General features: G+C 50.1%; 1 protein-coding gene and 1 long non-coding RNA gene across 10 annotated transcripts in view; one reads left to right on the top strand and one right to left on the bottom strand.

Moving 5' to 3' along the window:
- VPS13D (vacuolar protein sorting 13 homolog D) overlaps positions 1-21,515 on the bottom strand; it is a 139,047-nt gene that overhangs the window by 15,279 nt on the left and 102,253 nt on the right. For all 9 annotated transcript variants that reach the window (XM_044452261.1, XM_044452254.1, XM_044452259.1 and 6 more), the window contains 2 exons: positions 16,265-16,397; positions 15,784-15,979 (listed from right to left, as the gene is read on the bottom strand). In XM_044452261.1, coding sequence (XP_044308196.1) covers positions 15,784-15,979; positions 16,265-16,397 — 329 coding nt within the window. The remainder of the gene's footprint in view (positions 1-15,783; positions 15,980-16,264; positions 16,398-21,515) is intronic.
- LOC123034694 lies at positions 707-5,542 on the top strand. Its single transcript, XR_006416825.1, has 2 exons — positions 707-1,970; positions 3,119-5,542. It is a non-coding gene; the product is annotated as an uncharacterized LOC123034694 (long non-coding RNA).

Genomic DNA, 21,515 nt, shown 5'->3' with positions numbered 1-21,515 from the left:
TAACCCTGCTTCCTAAGTCAGCTTTCCTTTACAGAAAAGACTCAGAAGCAATAGTAATAGCAACAATAGTAATAATTGCAGGTTTGCCTTTTTAATGGCGATGCGGCTGTTTCTTCGCGAGAACAGTATACATTACATGCAGTGTGAGAGGGGTTAAATAGGACAGCCTCAACTCTTGCTAAACTTTTGCCCTCTGGATATGTACTCATTGGCTGCTGTACAAAACTCGAGCAGTATTACATGCCTTAACGATATGGTTCAACTGCCGGTCAGGCCCGGGGTCTGGCGTTACGCCAGACCGCAATCAATGGGACGCAAGCCTCCCCCCTTTCAGATCATCACGAAGGTTCAGATTATCTCCTTTTTGTCGTGCTGGTTAAATTTATGGAGCAGAACCCTGAAGCAGCATTCCTTGGCTTGGGCCGGCCCACGCGGGCCTCCCTTTGTTTGGTACTGTAAGCGAGACGTGCTTTGGAGGATTGCAAGGTTGTTAGTTCAGGGACTGGCTGTTTGCTCATGACTGAAATGAAGAGAGTTCAGGGGAAGGGCAAAAGGACAGCCCAAGTGTAAGCCCCTTCCCAGCAGGCCCCGAGCTCCAGGGCCGTCGAGGCTGCGCGCTGACCCCCCTCCCTGTGCGAAAGGCCAGATCAGACGCTAGGAGCTGATAAACCAGCCCCGGTGCCCTTCCTCTCGCAGGCATACCAGAGATAACGCTCCGAAAGGGCTGTTTGCGAGGGTGTGTGGAGACGGCGTCGCGCACGTTACGGTGAAGCACCTGAACGGGCTTTCCCACGAGAGCAAAGGCAACGCTGGCGGAATTGCACGAGCGTCCCAGCAACAGGACATGACTCCTTCTCTCTCCATGTTTGGTCATCACAAACACCTCTCGGGGGGATGAAGCTCCTTCAGTGCTGCACCATCCGGACAGCCCTATTTAGCCGGCGGCTGGCTTCTCGCTTGAGATCACTGGCAGGTGTGACATGAGCACCCCGTTTCAGACACGCTCTGTGACGTGCAATCTTCCTTCTGACTAAAAGAATGGCGGAAATAAATGGAACTGAAGGCAAGATGTCTGTGGATATTTGTAATAGAGAGTGTGACAGGGGAGGAGAGAGAAGGCAGACGGGTGTGTGCTCTTCGAGTTAGCTATCCGGTGTACTTAAATAACCCCCCTTTTCTGCTGAACAAGCATGTGCTTCAAAATCAACTGGAAAATGAGTGCATAAGGAGGGGGAAGCAGAGAAAATGACCCAGAATGACGAGCAAAACCAAGACCAGACAAGCACCCCTGAAACCACGGGCGGGAGCCCTGTCCCCTCCCCTGCACCCAGAAGTTTCAGTTAACGAAACCCCTTCAGCCACAGGCTCCTCCGCACTTCACCCACGGCCCTCTGATCAGGGTTGGGCTAAAAGGGCCAGACCCATATAAGGAGGCAACGCAAGGAGCCCAGCAAGGCGTCTGAGTTGTGGCGGGGTGATGAAGTGTCGGAGACAAACGAGTTAAGCACCTGTGTTGAGTGCAGCAACGGGGTCAGTGCAGCCAACTGTTCCCTTCCTACTCGTGGTGACTGTAAATAAAAATCTAGAAATAAACACCAATAACTATTAATACATTCCTGACCTTCTCCTTGTAAGCTACTTCATCTCCAGGTAAACAAACTCCGTAACTGCAATAAATAGGTGGCTGTGAAGGTACAAAGCCAGGCCGGGGGCTCTCCAGGACACTGATGAAGTACCGCATGCATTGCTAGCTGGGCAGAAGCTGTGAGCGTGTGCCCGCGTAATGAGCGCTTGGGTTTCGGCGAACAAACTCACTGCTGACCTGCAGCAGCTACAAGAGGCAGAGAAGCTGCGGATGCGGAACGAATGCACTGTTCTTTGCTGTCACAGAGAACGGGCATCCTGGCGAAAAGGGGAACCATTCTGCGGTCAAGGGAAATGTTCCCTAGGAGGGACCCATCCCCTGGAAGGTGAGCAAACAGCCCCTGGCCCAAGGGTGCACCTCGGACGGCACCAAGGTTTGTGACGGTGGCAGATGGGCACCGGGCACCTACACAGGTGGGGTTGTGATGTGACTGCGGACTGGATGGTACTTTGTTCACCTGGCGCAAAGGCTACAGATATATAGTACATTGTTCACCTGGAGCAAAGGCCCCATCGGTGAGGGTGTCCAAGGATAGGCTGGACATGCACATGGTGGGCATGTTGTGAGTGGAGCCGGCTGGAGCCGGGGGTCAGACTAGATGGGCCGGGAGACCCCGTCTGACTCGCTATGTTTCTGTGATATGATGTGCCATCTGGATAGCTCTGTAGAGAATTCTGGGAAGGAGCTGGTGGTGATGGCCCATCTTGGTACCAGTGACGTGGGGGAATGCGGTTGTGAGGTCCCGGAAGCCACATTTAGATTGCTGGGTCGAAGGACAAAAGCCAGAACCGTCAGTGTGGCTTCTTTTGAAATGCTGCGCGTTCCATGCACGGGGCCAGCCAGACAGGCACTGTTGCTGCAGGTTTTAGTTTTATTGAACAGAGGATAAGGCAATGGTGTAGCGAGGAGAGATCCCAATTTGTTAGCACTGGGGAACATTTTGGGACAAGCTGGCCTGATCAGGAAGGATGGGCTCCACTTGAGCCAGTATGGAACCAGACTGCTGGCGCTAACCTTAAGCAGGTGGCAGAGAGACTGAAACACAGGAGCCCGGGGGAAAGCCAGCAGGAGCTGGGCAGTATCCAGTCTAAACTAAATTATCCCTAGGGCTGGAGAGGGAAAAGGTTCCTGAGTATCCAAATGTCCAGGAGGGGAGGGGGAGAGGCCTCAGTGCCATAGCTGAAGATGGGCCCGCCAGAGGTATCTGGAAAGGGGCATCATGAATGAGTGTTTCTATACGTATGCGAGAAACCTCCAAGCCAAACTGGGAGAGCTGGGGTGCTGGCTTGTGAAGGAAACGGAGCTATAGTGAGCGCTATGGAAGCCAGTGAAGTGGAAAGGGCCAGTGGGAACTCTACAGAAGGGCATATTGGAAGAGGGCAGGCTAGGAAACCTAAAAGGAGCAGCTCTTCCACAGAAGTGCAGAGAGCAACAATAAGAAGTTAATACTAGGAATATTCTCTCCGTTCACAGACTGGAATACTCAGAATGATTTTAAGATGGGAAATGAAATCAGGGGAACTCTGCTTGAAGACATCTTGTAATAATGAGTGACTTCAATTACTCACATATTGACTGGATAAATGCCTGTTCTGGTCATGACCAGGAGGTTAAATTTCTCAATGCTCCAAGTGACGGTGCCCTTGAAAAATTGGTCATGGAGAGGCAGCCAGTGGGAAGGCAACCCTGAATTTAATCCCAAGTGGTGCTTCACAGGATCTCACATGGAATGTGAATGTTGCTGAACCAACTGGAAACAGTGACTCAGTGCTATTGAATTTAATATATATTTAGGTGGAAGATTGCCAGAGGGTTCCAACACAGCCACACTTGACTTCCAAAGAAGAAACTTCTCCAAAATGAGGGAACTGGTAAAAAGGCACGTGAACAGGGAAGTCAGACTGCCTAATGTCTTGAAATGCTTACACAGGAAGGTCATCTAGAATGTATGCCCCAGGCTAGGAAAGGTGGACCAAGCCTTCATCCGAAATGCCAATGAAGCTCCTAGAGAAAAGAAGTCCTACACAAATGAGAAAAATGAAAGGGAACACAAGCTTGCACAAAGGAAGTGTGGCAAATGAGAAGAGATCCAAAAAGCATCTTGAAACACATCTCGGCAAACAATAAGGAACTCTTTAAATACATCAGAAGCAGAAGGCCAGCTAGAGAGATAGAAAGACTTGATGCCAGTTGAGATAAGGGCGTGCTAAAGGAGGAGGCGACGGCTGCAAACAGGCTGGATGGATTCTTTTCATCTGAGCTCACTGTGGAACCTACAGGACACAGACCTGTGCCTGAACCAATGTTTTCAGGAAAGGAATTCAAGTAATGGGAGCAAAGAGTGGTAACGAAGACGAAGTCCTTGACCTCACTGACAAATGGAACGTTAATGAACCCCTGGCTTCATATGGCGTCCATCCAAGGGTTCTTGTAGAGCTTAAATATGATGCTGTTGATCTTTTAGGCATAAACATATGCAACATGTCCCTACCGTCAACCTTATGCTCACTTCCACAGCATGTAGTAATGGCCACCAAACCGGACAGCTTTACCTGGGGAGTGGATACCTTCATGGAGGATAATGTTATCACTGACTACTTCTCCTGATGGCGATATGTCAGCCCTTCTACCAGAGGCAGTATGCCCATGAAGTCCAGTTACTGGGGAACATGGGCAGGAGGGTGTTGTTGCCCCCATGTCTTGCCTTGAGGTTTTCCCAAGTGTAGTGGGAATGGACTGGAGGACCTGGCCTGGCTCTTCATATGTTCTCATGGCTCCCATCAACTCTTGCCGCTGGCTATGGCAGACAGGGCTCCCGGAAGCTGCAACCCAGCAACATCTGGAAGGTCACAAGTCACCTTAAACCACTGTGACTGGTGGCTTTACAGTGATCTGTAGGAACACGCACGGTGCGAGACCAACACAAACGTTTAGGTGACTCAAGCTGGTGTTCAAACAGATCCATCCATGGGAACAGAAAACCCATACCATCCTGCCCATGGGTGGTGTACCTAAAATTGGTTCGAACGTGTGTAGCTGCCAGGTTACCGACTCTTTTCTCCTGACAGAAGTCCCTCTGGCTTGTGTCTTCCCCTTTCATCAATTAAGTGATAGGAAAAGGAGTGGGTGAATCCAATGGGGAAGGCATTTTGCCCTCCGGAGGGGCAGATGGTGTCCACGAGGCCTTTGCCCAAGAACATTTCCCGGAAAACTTTGGATTAAGGGCAGGTTTCGTTGCAATGAGAATTTCTGGCTGAACTCTGCTTGAACCCAGAAGCATATCGCTTATAACAGACATGAACAATAATGTTCTATTACCTGCTTAAGACATGAAGGTTCAAAGCAAGTTCACGTCCTGTCACTATGCCCCCCCCCCCAAAACAAAAAATTTCCCAACCGCTTTCAAAAATTCCTGTTCACACACAAGGAGTGTTAAAAAAAAGTCATCAAAACAAAAATGCCATGCAAATATTAAGAGAAGATTTGCCATGTGTTTTATTCGAGTCCAAGTCCATTTTTGGCTTGGATTGAAGGAAACAGTCAGTCCTGTGCTTTTAAGCTTCGTTTTAAAAATGGAAATTGTAGCAGAAGTACTATGTGGTGGGACTGGGGGAAGGATAAAAAATGAGGGGTCTGCAGTAGCACACTGGTCTCAGGGTTCCCCCACCACAAGCCTAAAGAGGGGAAGAGTCATTGCTGAGCGGGAGGGCAAATATTTTGGCGGAGGTGCCAGGTTTAATGGCGGCTCTTCCTGTAAAATAAAATAAAATAAAATAAAATAAAATAAAAATAAATCTCACGCAGCAGAGCTGGGAAAGGTCTCCCCTGGAAGCTAGGGAGATGCCACCAGCCAGAAGACACAGCCATGGCACTGGATGGACATAAAATTTCATGGCCTGAATGCAGCTGGATGTATTTTTGGTCATATCAACTGATGTGCTGGGGCACCTGCTGCAGACTTCGGAAATATCGCGCAGTCTTGGTTTCTCTGTTGCCACCTCAGTAATTATAATTGTAGGCACCTTTGGCAAGCAAGCATTTGAGCACAGGCTGGAAGGCTGTCCATTGGAAGAGCTGAAATAGCACCCGTTGGTGCAGTTCCTGCCCTGAGCACGGGGGGGGGGGGTTAAACTTGATGACCTCTAAGATGCCTTTCCACCCTCGTCGCTCCAAGAGTCAAGTGCTTCTGAGGCTTGCACAGCGCTGGTCTGCTCCGGAAGGCCACGTGAGACTTGGAAACAAGCGGCACTGCATGGGTGTGGAGGACACACCAACGCATAGGGGTGCGTGTGGGAACGGGCTATATAGGGCAGAGTGATGCCATGGTTGCAATGTCTGAATGGGAACAGGGACACCAGGTTTCAGGTGCCCTTGCAGCCACGAAGCTCACTGAGCAACCATGGACTGCTCACCACTGAGTCCTCTCTGACTTATGACAATGCCTATGAAGGGAAGCCCTCCAAAATGACAGCTCCGTCCAGCTCTTCCAAGTTCAAGGCTGTGGCTTCCTTGATGGAGCCCACCCACCTCACCTCTGGTTTCCCCTTTTGCCTTCTGGCTTCAACTTTCCCTAGCATGGTCGTCTTCTCCAGGGAGTCTTGCCTCCTTATGAGGTGTCCAACGTAGGACAGCTTCAGGTATGTCCTTTTTGCTCATCAGGAAAGCTTCAGCTCGCTTTGATCTAGGAGCCACTTGATCGTCTCTCTGTCAGTCCAGGGTCTTTGCAAAGCTCTCCCCCAGCACCGTGTTTTGAAGGCAGCCATTTTCTTCTGATCAGCTTTCTTCACTGTCCAGCCTTCCCACCCATACACTGTGGGCCATGGACTAGGCACAGGTTTGTGGTGAAAATGAGAGCATGCTGCCTCTGTGTGTGTGTGTGTGTGTGTGTGTAAAGGTATGCTATGTGCATTAAATATTACTTACCTGGCACATCTATGGCAATTTCATATATGTATGTGTGTATGCGCGCACGCATTGTCATGTGCCATCAAGTCATCTCTGATTTACGGCAAGCCTATGAATGAAAGCCCTCCATGAAAGCCCTTCAAACTATCCTGCCCATGACAGCCCTGCTCTACACACACACACACACACACACACACAGAGAGAGAGCGAGAGAGAGAGAGCGAGAGAGAGAGAGAGCGCGAGCGCATGAGCGAGTTCACACATGCCTAGTTCATTCTGAGTGCATACGGCATATCGAATCAAACGCCGCAGGCAGAACCAGGGCTGCCAGCCTGAGAAATCGACTGAAAGGCTTCTGCAGTGTGGTATCATGCCGTGCCACAGGCAAAGGAGGGTGTGTGCGGTAGGAGATGCCGCTTTGGAGCATCTGAGCTTCCGATATGGGGCTGGTGCGCTCGCATCGCAAGCTCAGAATCCTCCCATCGCTCCATTCAAAAAGGTGCGGCCGCTGATGACAGAGAAAACCTCTCTGAAAAGCTGGGCAGCCACCGCTGGTCCAAGCAAGCAATGCTGAGCCTGATGGGAAGGGAGTCATTTCCTCATAAGGTTTTTGGCAGCTTCTTATATTCCAGCATGATGGGGACCTGGGCCCCTGGGCGATTGGACTCCACCTGAGCTCAGCAGGTAGCACGGGCAGCTTGTTGCAAATGGAAGAGCTGCAGGTGCAGGGGAAGGGAAGGGGGCGCATTCATTGGAGCGCCTTGCCTTGACAAGTGAATGAGGCGATAACGAGGCTTTCAAGCTTCCCTACTCTTCATGGCCAAGTGTCACAGGACATACCAAGGAATGAGGAAAACAACCAAGCCATTTACGGCTGCATTGCTCCTTGAGGTAGCGCCTACCCTGCCAGGCAGCTGAGAAATGGCCAATGGGGTGGGTTACAAATCTAATAAGGAAATAAATTAGCCGGCTGGAGCGAGGGGTCAGACTAGATGGCCCGCGAGACCCTTTCTGACATGCGCTGTTTCTATGTTTCTAAATATGCTAAGGAGAAACAGGTACACCACCATTCTGGTTACAGATTTCTTTTTCTTTGCTGTTTTGAGCTAGTGGTCAAAATGTCTTTGAACTTCTCACTAGAAGCTGTTTGATGTGTCTTAGAAGCCACACCTCGGTAGAAGAAGCACGCACCACGGAGTCCAGCACAGACTTCTCCCCACAGCTAAGCAAGCACAGGGCCGCAGCCGTGCCCCAAAAATCGAACTGGGAGATTTCAACCTAGCCTGTTCGGGGTGCCTAGGATTTATGATGACCAGGAGCGCCTATGGGGTGACGGTGGAGTCACCTTGAGGGGGTTGTCCTGATGAGCAACACCAGCAAAAGCATCTCTCACAAGGAAGATGGGGAAGGCCAGCAGAGACAGGGACTTCTTGCAGTGGGGTGGGCCTCTTGCCCCCATGTCTGGATAAGTGGGGAGAGCAAAAACATGGGGATTTGGGGTTTCTCTGCATAGGTGGCTCTCAAGTATGCACAGTCCCAGTTTCAGTTTTGGCAACGGCTGCAGGGGCAGGGGGAGAAAGACGTACGAGAGCGGTTCCGCAAGGCGGTGTGAAATGCTCTCCGTGGCTTCTCGGCTGCAAGACTTCCTACCGCAAAACAACTTGTGCTTTCTGTCCTCCCTCGCCACCGGCTGGGAAGAGAAAACCTCCTGTGCAGGGTTCTCAGAAGTGGGCCTCTGGAAAGACAGGTGGGACACCCGCTCTTGCTCATCACACGTCCCTTCACGCCCTGGTCCAGCCCTCCGCATACGTCCCCCGCCACCCTGCCGAGACTCACTTTTGCATGCAGTGGGCATGCTTACGTTCACAACCGGCCTGAAATGCCAGAAATCATGAAACGTGTCAAAGCAGGTCATCGGATTTTCCAACAGTTTTCGCAGCTCACTGGAGCAGATGCATTTGTCAAACCTGTTTCTGCTCCAGACAAGCAACAACTCTGTCACTGAAAGCGCTCACAAAGGCAGCATTTAAGCAGTATCACAGCCCTCGGTCTGGGAATAGACAGGACAGACTGAGAGAGGCCTGGTGTCTCTCTGCTGGTGTGAAACCAACTTCGCCTGCCTTTCCGTCGCTCTGCGATAACTGATTTGCCTCCCAGACAAAAACGGTTTGTGCATGAACTCAGCTCGTCTCTTTCAAGATCTCAGTGGGGCTGTATAAAAACGGGAAGAGAGTGAGAACGAGCGAGACGCTCTAATTACCTCTGAACAAATGCATTTCACAAGCATAACAGAAAGTATATTCCCCTCGTAGAGGTTTGGCTTAAAACAGATACACACACCTGGCGGCTCGCTTCTTTAACTGTGCCTCAACTCATCTCATCTAACAGTCTTGACACGCTTGAAAAACATTCCATGGACGACAGGCTCTTAAGCATCCTGTTAAAAAGATCTCTACGGTCAGTACTGGTGGAATCCAAAAATATGGCTGAGGCCAGTTCACACTCGGGTAAAAGGAGGCACCTGGAGGTCTCACGCTGGGCTGTGCAGGGAAGGGCCCCCACTCTGCAACGCAGCACCTGACTGGCATGCGAAAAATGCCATGCCCAGGTTCAACTGCAGGCCTCTCCAGGTAGGCCTGGGAAAGGCTCCCACTGGAAACTGTGGCGAGGTGCTGCCGTGCGCAGAACACTCTGACCCGGATGGGCAAGCGCTTGAGTCGATGGAAGGCGGCTTCCCATATTTTTACAGCTCAGCGGCAACACACCTGCTCTGCAGGCAAAATGCCCCAGTTCCATTCCCGACACCCCCAGGTAGGGGTAGGGGAAGAACGACGTCCTGAAGGGCTGTAGCTTGCCCATACCAACAATGCTGGATCAGATTCTGCATGTGACGCATTCTTATGCTCCTGCAGACTGCAGCTGCACATGGGTGCGAGCACGTATGCACTGCATTAACATGCCACATTGCCTTGAACTCACATCCGCTCTGACATCACATGCATCTTTCCCTGAAGCGCCAGGGCAGCGGAATCTAGGAACACCTGGGTGTTCAGAGAGAGGCGTGAGGCTGCGACTGCAGCCACAGACTGGGGATGCACTGCGCAGTGACCTCAACCTTTCCAACTCCATGGACCCACTTGAATATAGAACGCCAACCACAACGCCACAACCCACAAAATCCGGAGAAGCAGAAACCAAAAACCAGAGAACTTTGGTTGCTGGGAGGCACAGAGATTAAATAATTGTGCAAATAAAGCAAGCTGCAGGATGGGAGGGCCAACACACAGCCCAGGGGCCAAATCCCCCTCCCCCCCACACACACCTGAGCTGCCATGTTTGCAATGGCAATAAAACATTATTTCATTTAATGTTAACGTAGATTAACTATGCACTATGCAAAGAAGCCTTTCCTTTTATCTGCCCCGAAATTTCCACTCGCTTGCTTTATAGGATGACCTCAGGTTTCATTATTATGTGACCAAGACAAAAATGTCTCCCTATCCACTTTCTTCACACTAGAGATAATTTTGTGTACCTCCATCATGTCTCATGTTACTTGCCCTTTTTCTCAGTTAAGTTGTTGTAACATTTCCTCATAGGGAAGTGTCTTCAGCCCCTTGAACATTTAGTTTACCTTCCCTACTTTTTCCCCAGCTCTATACAATCCCGTGTCCGGTATGGCATCCAGAACCGCACATGATGTTCCGCGTGCGTCTGCAGCCTGACAGGGGCACTTGGATCCTTCAGAGCCTTTCCTAATCATGCCTAGCACCGAATTTGCCAGCCACTGCACCAGGGAACAGCCAGTGCGGCCACCTCACTGCTCTTTCCTAATTCCAGAGTTTTTCTGAATTAGTTGATCTTAGGGAAATGTGGTAGGTCAGCAATTTCAAATCTGATTTCTTTAGGAACCCTAGAAGGGATACCGCCTTGGCCCAGTGATTCATAAGCTTTCAATTTGTCAGTAAGGTCGAGAATCATGCCTTTGAGGCATAGTTTGCCCCTGTGACTTAAATGCCATTTCCGAATACATCAAACATGGGTATCTGTCCTGTGTGTTCTGCAGAGATGAAAATAATCCATTCAGCTGGCCCTCTGTCTCTTGGTTCTCCTTCAGCACCCGCTTCACTCCAGGGTCATTCAACAGCCCACCTTACGCCTTAGCTGGCCTGCGCCTGCATTTAAAGCATTTATTGGGAGCGTCAATGTTGGCCGACTCCTTCTTGTCTGCTTCTGTAGACCTCCGTGCCATCACAAACCAACTTCTTGTTCAGGAAAGGAGATCCCATGGAGAAGCCAGGAAGCCTCCACCCCCAGGTCTTGCATCCCACTGGTGCAGCTGGCGCCTGTGAAGCATCGGCAAATGTGGCTGAAACCAGCAGGCCGCTTCGTTCTTCCTTCGTGGCCAAGAGGAGATCTTCTCCCACGCCGGAGGACTCCACATGCACACCCACAAGCTTTATTAAGCTGCTTCACATGTGGATGAAATGTGGCTAACTAAAATTCCTCTCAACTCTTGTTTTTCCAGTGGCTCAGACATGAGCACTCGGGTCTCAGGCTGATGGCTCTCCGTTTTTGTTCAAAAGCATGAATTGAACGGGAGAAAAAGGTACTTCCTGCTTTCTGCTGGTTCAAAACTTCCATCTGATTAGGAGCTCCATGAAAGCAATCAAAGAGCTTCGATGCCAAAATGGCCAGGGAGAAAGCTCTCCCACTCGAGCAACATAAGCCACCAAGACTAGCAAAAAGCCATCCAAGTGGATAGCCGAAAGTGAGTCATAAATTCTCATAACTATTCAAAGGGAAACAAACTGTTTTCTTTCATTCTTCTCAAGATCTGCTAAGAGCCTTACATAAGTGACACTAGAATGAGAAATGGATTGTTCTGGGCTTTGGAGTGCTAGAGTGTACTCAGAGTTCAGCCAACAGAAGGAAAATGCATTTGCAACGCAGGTTTTCGATTCTGGCTTGTGCTTGAGGCTGAGCTGGGCTGCAGCGCTGAGTAACAGGGAATGTTCACGACATCAGCAAGTCTCCAGAATAGTCTTCACCCCATGCGGAATTAAGAGGATTGCAAAGCACCCTCCGGTCACCCTGCTCACTAATCTTTAGGGAAATCTCTTGGATTTCTCAGTGCAAACAAACAAAGCTGCCCTCTCCCGCATTTCTTTAGGAACATTCTTGTGCTTCCTAGTGGGCCAGAGCCTTAGCAGAAAGTAAGACACAAAGGGCAGCTGAAAATCACCGGCTCGTGGCCTGGGGTCATGCAGTATATAATCACGCTGCGGACTGGTTAGGCAAAAGCGATGTTGCTTTATGCTCTTGCTGACTGGCACAACTGCATCTGTGTCTTCTGAACAAAGGGCATCCAAGTGCTAAGGACCAGGGAGTCATCCCCATGCAGCGGAGGAAAGGGTCGGGGCACCGTGGAGTGGATCCTTGGCTGAAAAGGAGGGCAATCAAGAAAGGCTGCCAATGTCTCCCAGGCCTCCATGGCCAAAGGGAAAATGGGATAAAGCTTGGTTGTTTTGAGCTGCTGGGAACAGGCCGCACTGGGGTTATTAGGTGTGTCTTTGAGCTGAGAGTTCTGGGAGGTGCCTGGGAGGTGAGGACTGTGGGGCCTTACAAAGCCAAGCATGCAGCAGGGGGATGGAACGGTGGGGGAGCTGGCTATGCCTACTCGGGGATGGGCCACCAAGACACCCAAGCTCTCTTCCTCCTTCCATTCCATCCCATCTCGAGTCTTACTCGCTTGGGAAGCTTGTCCACCGACCCTTCTGGTCTTGTGCGCTGCTGCTGAATGCCAGGATGGCTAATGGGAAGGAATGTTTTGTGGCTGATTTAATTACGGAAGAACATGCTGACGACGAGGGTTGTGCTACCAAGTTTGGGTTGGACAAAGGGGAAGAGTGAGCTAACCTCTCCCAGATGCGTGAGCAAGATGCTTGGTACGGCTTCAAGATCAACGAGAAGGGCAGGGCAGAATCAGGGAAATGGGCCTTGGCCCACTGGGACTCCGTTGCGCTGGTCAGGCATTCTGTCTGGCAGTTCATCGCAAATGCCTGCCCACCACGGGCCAGTTATCAATACCCTCTGGCCCAACACGCATGCCAGAACTAATTGGATCTGGCGCTTTATAGATCATTAGGAATAACTACCTGTGGGGTAGCCAGAAGTGGGGGCAGCCAGAACTTTCACCATTGAGATGGGCGGATCATTGCCCGATTGGTCTTATCAGGCCACCTGTAACCTCTGCAAGGATGCAGGGCTGAACCTGGCGGTTAGCCTCAGACTGCTAATGCTGCCAGATGCTGCTTTCAGGCCTGCAGGGGGTCTTCTCCGTGGGTTTAGCAGGCAGTTGTGCCGGGACACTTTCTTTTGCTGGGCTCCCCTGTATCCTCCGAACTTTTTCCAGCATCCCCAGCCTCGGCACCGAGCCGTGTCAGTTTATTTAAATTAATTAATTAAGAGCCATCTTTAAACTACCCAATCACTCATGCCCTCTGGGCAGCATGCACAAGAAAAGAACCGGCCAGAAAAAAAGCCTTGTAGTTTCCTGGGGAGCTCAGGAGAGCGTTAAGTCAGGGATAATGAAAAAAAAGATAAGAGGAGGAAAGGTGGGCCCAACAGTGTTGGTCTGATTACAAGACTTCAGGTGAAGGGGGCCGGCCAGCGGAAGAGGGCCAGAGGTTTTGAAGTGGTGCTGTGGCAGCGTGGCCCTGAAGATGCAGCCGGTCCTCTGTGGCTCAGAAGTGAGCAAAACTTGGAATCTGCTGCTCATCATGAAGCGGTGCTTCCCTGGTGGCCAGGATTCCGGCGTCGCACATTTCTTTTGGGACTGCCTCCTGCAATGCTCTTCTTCGGTATTAGGAAGCCAGCCTAGCTGGGCCAGGTCAGCTTTGGCATAATAAAGACTAAGCCAGAAGCCGTTGCCCTGCTTTGCTTGGAAGGAGGGGGGGAGAAAGTGACCTTGCTGTTGTTAGGAGCTGTCATGCGGTCTCTGACTTAGGGCAGCCCTTTGAATAAGTCCCTTCCAGAATGTCCTGTCCTTGGCAGGTCTGCTCAGCTGCTGTCAACTCAAGGCATGACTTCCTTCATGGTACTGATTCATCCCATTTCCAGTCCTCCCCCAACTTTCCCCAGAATTGTCTTTCTCTTCAATTGCCTTGCATAATGTGCCTGAAGGATGACTGGCTCCGTTGCATTAATTTTGCTTCATGGCAAGTCCTGGCTTGAAGAGATCTCCCTCCGCTGTCATTGATCTGTCTGCTCGACGTTTTGGTGGACGATGGTCTCTGGACCCTTGCCCATTCTGGGCTGGGAGCACATACTCTGGGGGGGGGGGTGTTAATGCTTCCTTGAGGGACGTGGGGCTCTCACTAGCTTGAGGCATGCAGTGGTTAGCATATCCTCTCCCCCAGAGCTTATTTTAGAGCTTCTGAAAATCTCTCCGCTAGTTTCGAATGTGCTACTTTTTAATACGGTGTCCAATCATCTATTTCCAGGGCTGCCTCCCTTGGGAAGGTGCTAACCAGGGAACTCAGGTGTTGGCAGCGGCCAGGGATGCTTTTCACCAGGTGTGTCAACTGCGACCTTCCTCGGACAGCTCTGGCCTGGCCTTGCTTATTCATTCCCGAAGGACAGCTGGCCTGCCGTGAAGATCCCTTCACAGGGCTGTTTTGCAGACAGCTTGCGAAATGCAACTAGTGCCGCCTGCATCCACCTGAGCGAGGGCACCTGTGGCACCTAAGCTGCACTGGTTGCCGGTGGATCTCCTCACCTCGACCGGCGTGCTAATTTGGCCTCTAGAGCCTTGGCCGGTCCGGGTCCACGTCACCTGGGCAGCTGATCAGCCTGCCCTTCCCACCTGCCGGCCGCTGTGGGCACTCATACTAGCAAGAACAACAGACAGACTGTCTTGCAGTGGCCGAAGTCTCTGGCGTGAGTCATTCTTGGCATTAGCATTAAATAATATTTACTAATATTACTTCTTGGCTGCCTTTCAGGACAGGTTCCCCCCAGGGCTGTAAGCTACCACCTGATGTTTGCCAGCCTTATTCTTTGCTAGCCTTTGCTAACTCTGAAGAATTCCCGGCCCCCTCTGCATATCCCTTTAGTCATGTTTCATCTTGCCTTCTCTTTTAACTCCAATTATTAAACAGTTTCTGGACTGTATGTTTACTGATGTTTGTTATTTCTGTTGCATTTTTCTGTTATGTATGTAAGTTGTTTCAAGAGGGTTGAACCTTTAAAGACTTCCTAAATCATATTTTAAAATATTACAACAAACAAACCAAGAGCAGGAACAGATGAGGGAGCCACAAGCAGCCGGGGCCTGGCTTAGGAAAGCCGGAGGGAGGGCCTTCCAGGGGGAACAGCTTTCCAAGTCAGGAGACACCACAAACCGATGCTCTGCAAACAACTGAAGACACATAACCATGGACTAAATCTTTTCTCTGAGATTCAGACACTGGCCACATGTTTCTAAGCATTCCCTGCATTCCCGAGGGCTGCAACATCAAGCTGGGATTCCCAAGATCCTTGCTCTTGGGCAAGATTCCAGGCTCTGTGCTTCTGTAGCATGCTTCCTCAACCCGATACCCTCCAGATCTCTGGAATTATGCCTCCCATCCTTCCTGACTGCTGACCAGGCTGGCTGGGCATCAATATTTCTCGCCCCAAAGAAAAGTACCCGATTCCATTTGTAGCAGCAAACATTCTCGCGATCTGCTGCCGCTGCCTGATTCCTGTGCTTGAGCCTACGATAAGACACACGGCCCAATACACACACCTCACAAGCAACACACCGCTAAGCCAAAAACACTGTATTTGGAAGAAGACTTGATTCGTTCGGTTTCAACCAACTCACAGAGGAATAATGGGCAAATGCAACAGAAGGACTTCTACACACACAAGCACGTTGCCAGCAACATGGATCATGATTGCCTGTTCTCTGAACCCAAGACTATCAAGCTCTAACTGGAACTGTTTCCTGCCTCACACAGACGCCGTGAAGTGATCTAGGTCAAGCCTTCCCCCTCTGTTCTTTGCACGTACTCCACCCTGAGCCTGCAGCCTGAAATCTTATCTTTTTCATGCAACGCATTCTGACTTGCATTTACATTAATCTTCAAGCACAAAATGCTTTGCTCGACCGGCACAGGAAACACTTGTATGCCTGTCCCATGTGATTGTCCCCAGCAATTTAAAAGGCAAGCAGAAGTTTGTCTAACCTGGGGCTTGTCACCGTTGCCTTCTGTCTCACTGCTTGGGCTGTTTCGGAGGCAAAATCCAGGGCACCGGCCACCGGTTTGGTTACTGTTCCAACCAGTCCTTTCCCAAAGCCGGATATAAAACCGCTGACTCCCCCTTCGGTTTTCACACCTTCTATCGTTGAGGTTATTACACTTGTTAATCCACCGATGATCCCTGGCAAAGGAAAGGAGAATGACGGGGAGCTCAAGAAGATGCAGGACTCGCGTGAGAACGCTAACATTTTCCAGGAGCCCCATTTGAACGGAGAAAATTTGCGGCCACTGAAAAATGAGATGTGCCAATAGGGTGCAAGTAGTTATTTCTTAAAATGCAAGCCAAACTTTCCCTTAAACGTCCAGCAAGAGACAAGTTGGAACATTCGCTCTCTGCAAGCGTGTCAAGAGAGGTGTTGGCCGCACATCGATAAACCCACCAACAGCCTTCGCATTGACTTCTTACCATGCGTCAGTCCTTGGATGCCAGCCACAAGATGCTCTCCACTAGTTGCGGCGTGGTAGCGGATGTACTCCCTTTCTGTCTGGTGCCGATTGTCCATTGTCTTTCCCAAACCATCGGATAAAGTCCCAGTAAACTGTTGTAAGGCAAGGAATGACAGAGAGCTCACATTAATGCACAAGAAACTTAATTATAATTTCGTGCTTGCTAATATAATTATATACTAACTCGTGAAGAACCCTTCATTAGCGCAGGCTACATTTCCAATATAAACTGTTAATTTGCGCTAGGAATGTCAAAGGAGCAATTTCTGCGGCTGTTCTTCTCGCGTGTTTTGCTGCAGGGGGTGGTTTCGGTACGGAGGAGAGAAAAAGGACTGCTTCCAACCCACCAGCGAAGAGACTCCCATTACTTTGAAACTGTGGAAGTCTAGAGGGTGAGACAAATGAAAGCACCTTCACGCTGGGGGAAAAGGAATTAATTGAGAAGACTCAGTGATAGGAGCCATGAAACTGGTAGGACACAAACGGCTCGCCTGGTTTGGAAGAAAGTCAGCCAAGGGCTGGAAGAATCTGCTGTCTGCTTTGGTTTTGATACATGGACTGTTTCTTTTGGTTGAGTAAATATACCTTTCCTTTGTTTTGCAAACATGTTTCTTTTATGTATGCCAGCCACCAGAGTTACTGGATTCGATCAAAAGCGTAAGGTTTACAACAAACTTCAAGCTAACACCACACAGGCCATGGACAATTTCAATACTTTCCCTCTTTTGGGCTAGTAAGAGCCCAAAAGTATAGGGTTAAACAGCACAGTTTTCCGGGGGTAAGGGAACAGTATACTCTGAAATACCTGGGCAAAGGCTCTTTCTAATTTTTGAAATTTATAATAGGGGAATCTGATTAATTTCTTGGCTTGACATTTAAGATGGATTGCATAGCCACCCAATTCACTGTTTTCCTAAAAGGGATAAGCTGAAAGCAGAGCAGTTATGTTCCCAAATGACAAATTCCATTTTTAACACAAAGCACATCCTGTACAGGGCAGCTTCTCAATGCCACTGTTCTAAAACCCGAGTATGGATTTCTGCCTACCGCTTGAGAGCAAGAATAAGCCAGCAGGAGAGCAATCACCAAGGCATTTGGATGGTGCCAAATAGCTGGAAAAGCAAAGGCACCTTCCCATTTTGCTTCAGGCGGAGCATTTTGTGGCTGTGGCGGGCAATATGAAACACAGAACACTGCGTCACACTGACACGGGCGCAACTGGCTCAGGATCGCCAAGGACAGCTGGCGTGGCTCTCTGGTGACCAAGTCTACATGCCCAGGGGAGAGAAGCAGCCCGCGTGAACCGGTCCCATGCTCCCTCAGTTCTACGATGTGCCACCTGGACAAGGCAGGAGGTTGGTGCTGGTGGGTCTGCAGTGTCCTGGAACCCTTGGACAAATCATAGGTTGCAGGGTGGTTTAGAAGCCACCTCTGCTGTTCAGCCTGGCTAGGTCTGGATGACACAGTGACCTCTGCATGACACAGATGGCATGAATGAAACAGACGTGGGGCAGGAAGAGAAACTATGGGCGCTTCCTCCCCAGTCGCACCGACCCGGCCGATGGTTTGGAAAGCAACTTTCCTCAGCTTTCAGGGATGGTACTGGGGAATGAGCCCTGAAAATTCTGGCCACAGGGCTATCTATGGCCCCATTAAATGGGCTTTCAAAGGATCCTTCTAGGTGTGCGATAAGTTTCAGCCAAATTTCCAGAGACTCAGAGCTGGACAAAACAAATCTGAGTTGCAGAACTACTAGCTTTGATTTCAAAGCTATCGCTGCTGGTGAATGATCATCTCCCGCAAACTGGAATAGTTTGGTACAGACCTTGCTCTGTTTTGCTAAAGCGAGATCTATTTTCAGCCCCCTTGGGAAGCTTCGGACCTAAAACTACCAGAATTCCTGACTGTCCTGGCTGGACATGATGGGAGCTGGTCCAAAAGTTCTGGAGAACACCAGGATGGGGAAAGCTGCTTCAAAATGCACAGCAGGGAGCCAACAAACACACAAGTCCTCTCAGCACTCTTCCTTCCAGAGAGTTGTTTTTTTATGGATGTGGACCTCTTTTCCATGGAGGGCCCATCGATCGTACGAACTACCACTTGTAGCCTGAAGTGGCACAGCCCATGATTATCACCCTCAGCGAGAACTAGGACACAGGTGTGCCATCATGGAAGACCACTCCTCCAGCGCTTATCAGCAGAAGCAAAGACCCTCCTGTGACATATGCAGTCAGGGCAGGTCTGGTCTCTCCCCTTCTCTTATTCTCCCAGTTTTGTAGCAGGTTTCTTGTGCTTCCCTCGGCACATACAGAGGAGAAGTTTCACCTATATTTGCCAGCCAGCCAGCCAGCCAGCCAGCCAGCCAGCCAGCCAGCCTGACTGGCTACCTGCAGAATGTGGGGACAAATCTCCAATATGGCCAAGCAGGTCCTGCAAATTTCAGTTGTTTTAGACATGGGTGTTGGCCAAGGCACAGAAATTTAAGACATTCCCTTCAAATCAAATCACCTCCACCTTAGCCTCAATTTCTGGGAGCTTTCTAGGCACTTCCAGGGAGTATCTTCCCCTACCTCCATCCCTGGGAAGGCCAGCAGTGGGTTTGCTGCTGAACGGTGCTCAGAGTATTTCCCAGCAGCAGCTGATTTTCTTCTCTGCCTTTCCAGCTCTGGCTCAAATGACCTCTGACAGCAGGAGCAAAATGCCCCTTAACCTCCCTCCTTCTCAGAGGAAGAGTTGCAGGGTTAGGCAGTGGATCCTAACCTGAGCCGTGAGGATAGCAACACTTCCGCCAGCTCTCCAGAGGCTTTATACTATTGCTATTTATTGCCGTTATATTGTACTTAAAAGGCAATAATACAAGTAATTGATTACCTGCGACCGCCAGAGTTTCCCCTGTGGGGCAATCGCCCTTGGCAGGAAAAAAAATACCTCCTCCAATGTTGCTTTAGATTAGATCCATTCATTTAGAGAAGCAGCCATGTTCGGAATCCTTTCTCTCCTTACATAAATGCTTTTTGTTTGTTTATTTGTTGCACGTGAATCCTAACCGTCCCGTCACAGAATGTAGGAAGAGGGGAGGAAAATTCCGTGTTGTCTCTCGAGTCCCAGTCCCACCAGTACGGCACGCTGGCTTTCCCTGGAGGGCTTGTTGGCTTCTTCTGGCTGCTAAGCAGGTTCCATCCCCATAAGGCAGGCCATTACTTTCACTCCCCTCCTCCCGAGAATTATTTTTCTAACCATGAGCGTCCGGAGCATCTGCATAACTCCCATCATTTCTCTGTGGCTCTGTTTTTGCTACGCAGCCTTTGACATTCACCACCTGATTTGGCTGTGAGTGGAAATTGTATGAATGCCTTTGCTGTAAGCCACTTTTGAGGCTTTTTTTCCCCCCCAAAACAAAGCAGGCGGCAAGTTTTTAATAGCTCCTCCACCAGCATTCTTCAAATAGATATCTATTTGTCAAGTCCCACCTCATCCACTCCCAGAACTTATTCCATGATGCCTGCACGCATCACCCAGAGATTCTAACCAAAGCTCTTTGTTCAATGAACTCTGGACTGGAGCCACGCAGAACATACACCCTGCGGTGTCATGAGAGGCCTGTGCTGCCACAGCTAAGCTTAAAGGCAGGAGGCAGAGAAGACGGCTGGCGACTGACGAGGAGGAGGTGTAAAGTGGAACACGGCAGTTCAAGGTTCTCCATCGCTCCTGGTGGCCTCAGCACACCAAGCAATTTTGCGGAGATCAGAAAGTGGGCACCATGGCCAGGCAGAAAGGGCTGAATTCAAAGATGCACAGCCTGTTCTTTCCTTCTAGAATTCCCCCCTTTTATTGTGGCATCCCAAGGTCAGGTTAATGTTTAATACATTTCTGGGCTATACCTGAAGTCAAATGTGTTGAGCACAACGGGCTCTTTTTTACCCTGTGAACATGTTTTAAACGGTTTGATCCTACCTTCTCCTTTTCCGGATATTCGGAGTGGCCCTGGCAGTGAACCCGCCGCGTCTGGACAGACACAGACATTATGTCCAATGGCAGCAAAAATAACGCTGCGGCAAATACGTGAATGTCACATTATACCTTGTGCATATTTAAAGCAAAGGCACCACAGCGTTTTTCGGCTTGTGTCCTTGACACAGCCCAAGTACATTTTATTCCTAGAGTGGGTGAAGGGGAACAGTCTGCATGGTGACACGTATTTATTTCCTGCCTTTTTCATTCCGAGGAACTCAAGGTAGCTTATGTGATTCTCCTCTTCCTCTCAATCTTATCCTTGGAACAAGGTTGTGGGGCTGAGAGTCTATGACTGGTCCAAAGTCCTCTAGTCCCATGGATGAGTGGGGACTAGAACTGCCCCAGACTGCCCGAGTCCCATGCTCTTAACCACCGCACCACACTGGCTCTTGCACCAGGTCCTGTGCAAAAGAAAGCTTCAGGCGCTGGAGAAGCTGGAGCAAGACAGACCAAAAGCCCTCCTCAGCCAGCATGCCGCTCCCACAGCAGCCTGCTGTCGAGAGAGTCATGCATTTTTAGAATGTCTGTGCATTTTTCAAGGGTGTGTTTTGCAAACACAAACACAACCTTTCAGGCAGAAGGCATTTCTCAGCCATCTGCAAACTGGAGCAAATTTCGTGAGAAGGCCTCTGCCAGCAAGGCCCCAAGCAAGACGTGACTGCTACAGGACCCTCCTGCTCCTGTTCCTCCGACAAGGTGCATTCAGACATGCAGGAACACTGGAAGCTGGTGCAAGCTTCTTTGGCCTTGGTCCATGAGGATCAGTGTTGTCGGCATCAGCTGGCAGCAAGGGTCTTTCTCAGCCTCAGCTGGAGGTGCCGGGGATCAAAACTAGGGCCTTCCACATGCCAAGCGTGTGCTCTGTCTCGGAGCCATGGTGCCTGGAGTTAATCTGAAAACATCAGGACTAGTGGCTTCGACAGCCTTCTCCATGGATTCATCCATTCCCTTCTAAATTACACCAGCTGGCAGCTACTGCTTCACGAGAGTGAATTCCACAATGTAACTTTGTGCAAAGCAATGGAGACTTTTCTTCCACCTGTTCTGAATGTGTGGCTTTGAAAGGCATGTTTGGGGCAGCCACAGCATGTCCACTGCTTCAAGGGCAAGACTCTCTTCCTACTTTTCATGGGGTGGAAGCTTCATAGGATGGCCCAGTGTTCTAATATTAAGAGCATTTTCAGCCTGTGCCTTGA

The sequence above is a fragment of the Varanus komodoensis genome, unplaced genomic scaffold, assembly GCF_004798865.1.
Source record: "Varanus komodoensis strain SLA01 unplaced genomic scaffold, ASM479886v1 scaffold71, whole genome shotgun sequence".
In the NCBI taxonomy this organism is placed as follows: Eukaryota; Metazoa; Chordata; class Lepidosauria; order Squamata; family Varanidae; genus Varanus; species Varanus komodoensis.
This window is presented reverse-complemented; position numbering and strand designations above follow the sequence as displayed.